Source organism: Hoplias malabaricus, chromosome 14, assembly GCF_029633855.1.
Source record: "Hoplias malabaricus isolate fHopMal1 chromosome 14, fHopMal1.hap1, whole genome shotgun sequence".
Classification (NCBI taxonomy): domain Eukaryota; kingdom Metazoa; phylum Chordata; class Actinopteri; order Characiformes; family Erythrinidae; genus Hoplias; species Hoplias malabaricus.
In genome coordinates this window covers 41,159,576-41,169,708 of record NC_089813.1, presented here as the reverse complement: position 1 = coordinate 41,169,708, position 10,133 = coordinate 41,159,576, and the positions used below count along the sequence as shown (strand labels likewise).

Below are 10,133 nucleotides of genomic sequence, written 5' to 3'. Positions count from 1 at the left end.
AAAATGGTCAGTATCAACAATGGACATATTTTCTATATATTTTTCAGATAAAGGTTCACCTGAATGAACACATCACAGATTGTATTATATTGTATAACATGTCTTTCTATAACGTATTTCTGGAAATGCGGCTGTAAAATAACGAAAGATTTAGCGTATATGTCCTTTAATGTAACCAGGAGCGTTTGCATATCTCTACCAGGAGGGGGCAGCAAACAGCCACTCTGTAAAAAACAGGAAAGAAGAGTAGCTGTTAAAAGCTGTGTTTAGGCGATTATTCTGGGCATTTTAAAGAGTAATTACGCTTCTGTAAATCTGTTCTGCTCGTAAACAGAGTGTAGAGAATATGAACATGTTATGTTCTCATCTAAAACTGGGTTGGTCCTGCGTACGGACGGTTTTAGGAGGGGTTTGGACTGTGGCCAGGTACCAGACTGTATTAAGGAGAAACTTTTGAGTTGAACTTCCTCGAGTCTGTCTCTGTACATCTCCTGCAGCTCTGAGGAGTCTCTAACTCCCAAACTGAGGCCTGGGACACAATACACACACATTCCTGACCAGACACATGGAAAAGGAGGACAGCACAGACATGCACTGTGGTACTATTTCTACTCTATGTCTCACTTTCTCCCTGTCTTAGAGCATTACTGTACTGTCGTCTTAAAGGGGAACTACACCGATTTTCAGAAATGGCTTCATAATTCAGCGTTTATTAAGTAAACAAAGCCGTGCAAAGACGTTTGTCAGAAATGACTTGTTTGTAGAGAAGCTCTGGTTTATTTACATTGGTTTTGGTAGGAACCAGACGTCTACAACTGAAATATAGAGATTTTTAATGTTTCATTGTCCTTCACGTGTGTGTTCTGGTTTTTTTATGTTTTGTTGAATCTAAATATTAATGAAGGTGTGATAGTGAGACAGTAATCTGTGGTTTATTTATGATATAAAAATACATTGTAGACCAAAACAGGGTTAACATTTATGGTCTGTCAATGTCCAAGACCCCAGACAATGTATTAATTTCATTAAACGCTTGGGACAGCAGTCTGGCAGCTCCTGCAGCACTGCCGTGTCTGATCCACTTACGCAAGTGCCACACACACTAACAGGCAGCCGTGGACTAATGGTGAGAGAAGAAGGCTGAGGACTGAAAGGTCATTGGTGGGAGTGAAGGAACAGTGCTGTCCTCCTCAATCCATGGGTGAGGGGCCCCTTGAGCAATTGTGAGCAGTCAAACTTAGCCTAGCCACCTCACATGTCCCGTAGTAACCAGACAGATCTTTAAGGTTCACTCACCACCACATTGGGACGCTCTGGATCTAGACAGGAGCCTAAAAGGGGCCCAGAGGTCTGTGGAGAAGTGCAACTGTGTTGTCCTTTAATTGCCCTCTTCCAAACGTAGGTATCTTACTTAGAAATAGTTTAGAAACATATCTTGAAATGTCAGTGACTCAGATGCGTTAAAGTGTGTCCACCTCTGTGTTGAAACATCAGTGTGTTGAAATGAGTTTCTCAAGACCACTCCTGTTACTTCTTTCCTTGGCAGAGGTGCAGAAGTTATATAAGGAGGCCTTTAAAAACCGCCTGCTGAACTCCACGAGGGCCAGCTCTCTTCTAGGCGGCCAGTCCGTGAAGGAGGTCGTTTTGAACAGGAGCTACACCTCTCTCTCGGCCAGTGTGAGCGAGGAGAATGAGGAGGAGTGGGAGGAGCTGGATGAGGTGATCTCCAGAGAGTTTTCGGCCGGTTGCGTGGGCCGTAGGATGGTTCTGTGTGGAGGAGCTGGGATGGGGAAGACCACGGTGGTTGAGAAGCTGCTTTGGGACTGGGCCTCGGACGTCTGTCTGCAGCATTTCGCTTTTCTTCTGCCTTTGAGAGTGAGCACGCTTTGCAAAACCGAACAGAGCCTGGAGAGCTTGTTGTTGAGAACAAACGAGCACCTCTCTTCTGAAGCCCTTACCCTTGCCCTTACGAAGCCTCAGTCGATACTCCTGGTTCTAGACAAGCTAGAGGACTTCCAGAACATCGTCTCAGAACCTCCACCAACTGGAGAGCCTGTGAGTGACTCCCAGCAGGCTGTAGATGGCGCTGTACTGCTCTACAGTCTTCTGGAGGGCTCTCTGCTTCCTGGAGCTTCAGTCCTCTTCACGTCTAGAGAAGCCGTCTTCCATGAGGCTTTGCAGTGTGTGCATGTACTTGGGTTCTCCAAAGCTCAGAGGAGAACCTACTTTGAGCACTTTTTCAGCAACAAGGATGTCCTCCGTAGAGGTGGGTAGTGATAAACAATTATTTTTACACCAAACATCCAAATACACAGGCATTTAACGTAATCTTCATAGAAAAGCATTGACCAGTAGAGTAGCTCTGTCCAGAAATCAGCGGGGAGGGAAAATGATGATGCGGGTGGTTTCCTACCATCCCCCAAAAGTTACATAGTACAGTTTCTGCAGTGCTGAGCCCAGAGTAGCAACGACAGAGGCTCTATTCTCCCTGTTACAGCTCAGTGAAGCATCACAATGATTTAGAAACTGTAAATTTAATGTAAAAATACTACCTAGATTTGCTGTAAAACATTTTTTTTGTCATCTCTCCCACTCCCAGTTCTCCACGAGTGTGAGCAGGCGGTGGGTGTGTCCGAGCTGTGTGTGTGTCCTGCGTTCTGTTGGACGCTGTGCCGCGTGTGCAAGGAGTCTGTTCCTGAGACTCTGACGGAGCTCTGCTGTTCGGTTACCTGCTCCCTGTTGCAGGAGCACAGTGTGGACATGGAGAGGGCCAGGCTGCTGCTGTGTGGCCTCGGGAAACTCGCTGACCACTGCATTACTCTCTCACACACACACTGCTCCACAGCGGAGGTCATTTCCTGCGGCCTGCAGCCCTTCCTGGGCTCCTCTGTCCTTTCAGCTTTCTTGCGAATCAGTAGAGAAGACGATTCTTCCCCAGATCCTTCGTTCTCCTTCTTATCTCCAGTCTTCCAGGAGTTTTTATTGGCCGTCTACTTCTACACTGGACAGACAGGTATGTGGTGTATATTGAGATATTCAACCTTTTTACACTAGTGAACACAGTCTGGGGTCACAGTGAAATGCCTGGGACAGGCTTTGGTCAAAATAATACAGTTGAGGCGACGCTAGCTGCTGAGGGAAGTAAACACGGGTCACGTGCAGTGGACGGGAAAAAGCTGTGAAGCACTCGCTCTCTAATTATTACACGAGGACAGACGATGGTTAGAACACTGCCTACATGGTCATTGCCTACTTAGGCAGCTCACTAGGTTTTGGGACTGACCCAGTAATGAGCCGCTCGCTGTTCACCCCGACCCCGAGCGCACAGCAGTGAGGAGCGAGGAGCAGAAGCTCTGGTTTTTAGCCGTTTTCACTCTGTTCTCTTTCTTCTCCGTTTTTACTCAGTGCTCTTATTTCTCCGCGCTCGTTGTGTCTGTTTTGCTGAGTTTAACCTCGTCTTTGCGCTCTCACATAAACACGGGTCCAGCGCTGTGATTGGACAGACTCACACGAGGGGGCGGGGCCATTCTAAAGTCTCTGCATGTGATGTCAGAAGCGGCGCAGAATTAGAACAGCACATTTTATCTTATGTTTTTGGCAACCCACAGAAAAATGAGTGGTCTTGTTTCACAGTGTGTGGGATGGTGGCCTCCAGATTATCAAGTTATTGTGCACATGCACTGAACAAGTGTTATTTTCAAGTCATTTCAGATGAGGTTTCCACTGATTTTAATTTGTGTATATATAATGTCTGGATAATGTTGTGATTCTGAATATTGTCGGTATCGTCCAGCTCCACAGTCAAGGCCGGAAGAAGCCCGGAACCTGGATGAAGGGCCAGATCTGTACCTCATGTTTTTGGCCGGACTCTCAGACCCAGCGCAGCGAAAGGTTCTGGCCGCCTCGGTGGGACAGCTCAACAGTGGCCATATCGCAGAGTTCTTCCAGTGGCTGACGAGCTCCGTGCCCGTGGTGCTGAAGGGCTTTGAGAGAGTGAAGCAGTGGCGTATTCTACGTGTACTTCATCACGCTCACAGCCCCACACTGGTCAGAGAGAACGTGAAGTCCACTGAGTGGAGGATGCTGAGCTACAATGGCATTCAGGGACCGGACTGTGCGGCTCTGGGGTTTGTGGCCCGCTGCCTCGGAGAACTGGAGTATCTGAACCTGTACATGAGTAAACTGACTGATGATCAAGCCCAGAAGCTCATACCTGCGCTTCAGCTGGCCAAGTCCATCAAGTGAGTGAGCCCAGGAGGAGTTCTTAATATTTTATTATTATTATTTTAACCTGTTGGTAGACGTCCTTGTTAAAATGCTTGGAAACATGTCTGGTACAAATCGGGAGAACTAAAGAGCATTGATAGTTTCGTCATGTGCTATTATCCACGTTCAAAATACAGTTGAAATCAGTGTAGAGAAATTAGCAGGACATTATTACACTGAATTAAATTTTAAAAGGTTGCATAAGGTGTGGGCGGCATGGTCGTGCAGCAGGTAGTGTCTCTGTCACACAGCTCCAGGGCCCTGGAGGTTGTGGGTTCGAGTCCCGCTCCAGGTGACTGTCTGTGAGGAATGGGTTGTGTTTTCCCTGTGTCTGCCACAGACACAGGGAAAACACAACCCATTCCTCACAGACAGTCACCTGGAGGAAACCCACGCAGACACAGGGAAAACACAACCCCTTCCTCACAGACAGTCACCTGGAGGAAACCCACGCAGACACAGGGAAAACACACCACACTCCTCACAGACAGTCACCCGGAGGAAACCCACACAGACACAGGGAGAACACACGACACTCCTCACAGACAGTCACCCGGAGGAAACCCACGCAGACACAGGGAGAACACACCACACTCCTCACAGACAGTCACCCGGAGGAAACCCACACAGACACAGAGAGAACACACCACACTCCTCACAGACAGTCACCCGGAGGAAACCCACGCAGACACAGAGAGAACACACCACACTCCTCACAGACAGTCACCCGGAGGAAACCCACGCAGACACAGGGAAAACACAACCCATTCCTCACAGACAGTCACCTGGAGGAAACCCACGCGGACGCAGGGAGAACACACCACACTCCTCACAGACAGTCACCCGGAGGAAACCCACGCAGACACAGGGAGAACACACCACACTCCTCACAGACAGTCACCCGGAGGAAACCCACACAGACACAGGGAGAACACACCACACTCCTCACAGACAGTCACCCGGAGGAAACCCACGCAGACACAGAGAGAACACACCACACTCCTCACAGACAGTCACCCGGAGGAAACCCACGCAGACACAGGGAGAACACACCACACTCCTCACAGACAGTCACCCGGAGGAAACCCACGCAGACACAGAGAGAACACACCACTCTCCTCACAGACAGTCACCCGGAGGAAACCCACACAGACACAGAGAGAACACACCACTCTCCTCACAGACAGTCACCCGGAGGAAACCCACACAGACACAGGGAGAACACACCACACTCCTCACAGACAGTCACCCGGAGGAAACCCACGCAGACACAGAGGGAACACTCCTCACAGACAGTTACCTGGAGCGGGAATCCTTCCGGTCCCTGGAACTGTGTGACTGCAACACTTCCTGCTGCCCGGCTTTGTTAATATTAATATTTTAAACAAAATTTTAAATCGAGTGCTTAACTGAAGACAGCGCCCTCTAATGACCGTCAGTCTGTGACAGACGCTGTAAATAATGTACAGTAATCCTCTTATCTCTGGCCTCACAGTTTGTGTCAGAGTCGTCTGAGCCCTGCAGTGATCACACATCTTGCTCGGGCATTGATGGATGGACAGACCACTCGGCTCGACCTGTCCAGTTCCAGTCTTGGAGATGAAGCTTTAAAAAGTCTGCTTCCTGGCCTCAGACACTGCAGTCTGCACACACTAAAGTACAAGCTTTCCAATGTGTTATAGTCTTCTAAAACATGTTTAGCATTTAAAAGTTCTAGAACAATATAGGGGATGTAGCTCATTGATTGCCACTGTGTGTGTGTGTGTGTGTGTTTAGTTTGAGGACCTGTTCACTGACTCCAGACTGTGGTGAGTCTCTGGGTAAGATGCTGTCGGCCTCTAATCTGTGTGTTCTGGAGCTCGGGGGAAATGACCTTCAGGACCAGGGTCTCATTCAGCTCCTAACAGCCCTGGGGAAGTCCTGCTGCAAGCTACAGGACCTCAGGTTCACACTCACTCACTCATCCATTGTTTATTCTTCTCTCTCCCTTTGTCTCACTCTCAGGCAGTAGCTGTTTTTTTATGCAGATGTATGGTGAATTCTGGATTTTGTTGTTTGTTTACAGTCTGGACAGGTGTGATTTGAGTGGGGAGTGTATCGCCGTGTTGTCGTCCGCTCTGAGCACCTCTCTCTCTAAGGTGAAGAAGCTGAACCTCAGCTGGAACGGCCTGGGGGAGCACACCCTGGAAACTCTCTCACGCGCACTGCAGAGTGGACGCTCCAGCCTCAACGCACTGCTGTAAACACACACACACAAATACTGCAGAGTGTCTGTTCAGACCCTCACATTCCCTCACACACACACACGTGCAAACAGGTGCAAACCAAACCAACATATTCCAAGTTGGTTTTTCCAGCCTCACTCACACACACACACACACACAACCCTTTTGGTTAAATAAACTGATATATACTTGTCTCCATCAAGATCTGATTCTGACTGTAAAAACAGAGCAGTAGGGGTTGTTAAAGTCTGTGTTGTTGCTGATTTTCATTAAATCACTTGTCAACTCATTATTTTCATTGTGTGATGATGGCACACAGCCCACATACAGTAGTTTTATAACATGAAAACAGACCTGATTAAGACTGATTAACACCTCTTTATAACTGTGTGTGTGTGTGTTTTCTGCAGATTGTTTGACTGTGAGATGACTGATTCATGCTGTCCCTCCATCGTGGCCATCCTCCAATCACATAGCTGCTCTCTGACGGAGCTGGAGCTGTCAGTCAATGAGCTTGATGAGTCGGGAGGGCTCCTGATCTGCGACGCCCTCAGATCACCCTCCTGTCCCCTGGAGAAGCTACGGTGTGTGTATCAGTGATAGTACTGTATATAAACTTGATCACACCGGTAAGAGACACACACAGCACTTCTAGTTTTCCACTTCAGTAGCTGTACCTTTAACTCCTGGAGGTGTATGAAATTCCACTGAAGATTAAAGCTGTCGTTCACGATTTTTATCAAAAAACACTTTCTATACAATTTGAGGATGTTCCCTCACCGTTGGCTGCACTCCAGTGGGTTGGGTGCTCGAAACCAGTCTAATGTGTTTACAAAGCCCCAGTGTCTATGAATGGGTTAAAAAATAAAGAAATAAATAAAAGACAATGGAGAGACTCCAAACATTGAAAAGCACCATACGACGTGAGGATGTTGCTCTGTTCCTGTTCAGCAATTTTTGCTGTTACAGTTACATTACTTAAGGTGGAACTGACTCTAAATTCAGGAGAGCGCTAACTGCATGAAAGTAAACACAGATTGAAAGTGCTACAAAACTAAACAGCTCGAGTTACACATGAGTTTCTCTGGGAATTCAAACAGTGAATAAACACTTACACTTCATTCACGTACCAACAACAGTAGCTTTATTTTCCTCAAACACACCATTCCACCTTAAAAGTTGTGGGGTTTCTGAATGCAAACAAATCACAGAGAACAGCATTTCCCCAAAATCGTAGGCATTTTTAGTGTATTCTAAGTGTGTGTCTTAATCTGTGTGTGTGTCTCAGTTTGGGGAGGTGTGAGCTGACCGAGCAGGTTTTCCGTACTCTGGGCAGTGTGTTGGTGTTGGGGACGTCCAAACTGAAGGAGCTGAACATTGGCCTGAACAATGTGGGAGACGCTGGAGCCAAACACATCTGGCAAGCTCTGAAACACACTCACTGCAAGCTACAACATCTGGAGTGAGTGGTGCACACACACACACACTAATCAGCCACAACATTAAAACCACCTTGTTTCTACACACAGTCCATTCTCTCAGCTCCACGCAGGAGCACATTGTAACCACATTGCTCTGCATACTTTGTTAGCCCCCTTTCAGCCTCAGTTCTCCAGTGGTGAGGACCCCTTACAGAGCAGGTATTTGGGGGTGGATCATTCCTCCTCCTTGCGATAACATTTCTCTGTTGTTATTGTTCTGTTTTGTGACGGTGGGGACGTCTCTTCAGTCTGGAGATGATTTCTCTGACCGATGACTGTGTGGATGAACTGTGTGAAGCGGTTGGGGCCAGCAGCTCTTTAACCACCCTCATACTGAAGAACAACAGCCTCACAGACATCTCCGTGCCCCGACTGGTCAAACTGGCTCAGGACCGACCAATCATGGAAGAGCTGAAGTAAGTCCAGTCATTGTTGTCATTACAGTTCATTCTGTTTTCACGTTTATCACGGAAGACTGTAACGAAGGCCATGATGATATTGAATATTATTATAAGACGAGACGATTCTGAATATTATGAAAATGAACGTACGTCATTAACGTGGTTAATTCACAGGTTAATCTTCTGTGGATTTTAATATTTGTTTTGAGTTTGCCATCATTAATTACATGGGGTTTTGTTTCCAACTCCTTCAGAAAAGTTCAGATCTAGATTTAGAAAATGTATTACATCATAAATCTAAAAAAGATGCATCTATTATTGCTACTGTAAACAAAGGTAAACACAAGTTTACATTTCGTAACATCACTGAGAAAAGTGGAGGAAGCACGTGTCTCCATCCAGTGTCACTCGCTCTGTCTTTTGCGTTGCCTGTAAAGTATTTTTTTAAAGCACCCATGAACACTGTAATAGTTTAACACACACTCCTGTGGTGCCTGGATTAAAGCTGCCCTCAGTGCAGTTTATTTGTGTCCCATTTACTGTCTTTCTCTCTCAGTCTGCAGTATAACGACTTCAGTGACGATGTGTTTGAGCTGATGGACGTCTGCCCAAAGATTCGATACTGAAACAGAGTGGACGACGAGTCCCAAAGAATCACTCGCTGCAGAGGAGTCGTTAATGTTGAGCACTAATTAATAACGAAGTGCATTTTTATACATCGCCCAGACTTTTATTTTAGAGCCTTTTCTTTAAAACGTCACGATGTTTAAGGGTCATTCAGCTTTTATTTCACTGATTTTCTCACACCACGCATCTTCTCCCTGTTGTTGTTGTTGTATCCAGAACATTCTCAATGTTTCAGAAGAACAACCTACACTTCATGGCCCTAAGTGTGTGGACACTTGCTCATCCACTAACATTAATCTACAGCTTACACTAGATTCAGGAACTGTGCTGTGAGGATTTGATGGGTCTTCAACCAAAAGTGATATTAGATTGCTGACCTCATGTGGTACTGCAGCTGCTCTTGAGAACCCCGCTTCCTTTCATGCTTTTCTAGAGATTATACAGTGTCTGTGTGATGTTCACTAAAGTAGATCAATTCTCAATTAACAGGGGTGTTTAAAACGTTTGGACGTACTGAGTATAACTCTTGGTTCTACAGGGGTTGGACATTGAAAGTGAAACACCTGGTTTTAGACCACAGTAATGTATCAGTGTGGTGTAGGGCCTCCTTTTGCGACCGATACAGCGTCAGTTGGTCTTGGGAATGACATACACAAGTCCTGCACAGTGGTCAGAGGGATTTGAAGCCATTCTTCTTGCAGGATAGTGGCCAGGTCTCTACGTGATGCTGGTGGAGGAAAACGTTTCCTGACTCGCTCCTCCAAAACACCCCAAAGTGCCTCAATAATATTTAGATCTGGTGACTGTGCAGGCCATGGGAGATGTTCAACTTCACTTTCATGTTCATCAAACCAGTCTTTCACCAGTCTTGCTGTGTGTATTGGTGCGTTGTCGTCCTGATACACGCCACCGCCTTCAGGACACAGTGTTTGACCCATTGGATGCACATGGTCTTACTGGTTCAGTGTGGAGTTAATGAAGATTGTTCACCAGGCTGCTCCAGTTTAGCCCTGACACCTCCCACACTACAATCACAGGTGTTTCAGTCTCACTGTCTAACCCCTGTGTATTATATCATTATTACAACAATAACTCCCTGGTAGCTGCAGCTTCATTCTCTGGGCACGAGTCAA

General features: G+C 46.7%; 1 protein-coding gene across 2 annotated transcripts; it reads left to right on the top strand.

Annotated features, from left to right (window-relative positions):
• Positions 1-274: 274 nt before the first annotated feature.
• si:ch73-233m11.2 (NACHT, LRR and PYD domains-containing protein 12) lies at positions 275-10,108 on the top strand. Of its 2 annotated transcripts, none has more exons than XM_066644512.1 (11): positions 275-599; positions 1,547-2,266; positions 2,600-3,013; positions 3,794-4,241; positions 5,762-5,923; positions 6,043-6,210; positions 6,332-6,505; positions 6,902-7,075; positions 7,780-7,953; positions 8,221-8,388; positions 8,930-10,108. In XM_066644512.1, the coding sequence occupies exons 1-11, from the start codon at positions 566-568 to the stop codon at positions 8,997-8,999; spliced, it is 2,706 nt and encodes a 901-aa protein (XP_066500609.1). In that variant the 5' UTR covers positions 275-565; the 3' UTR covers positions 9,000-10,108. The 2 variants fall into 2 exon arrangements, with proteins under 2 accessions (XP_066500609.1, XP_066500610.1); XM_066644513.1 differs by lacking the exon at positions 275-599 and adding an exon at positions 1,055-1,398.
• The last annotated feature ends 25 nt before the right edge of the window (positions 10,109-10,133 follow it).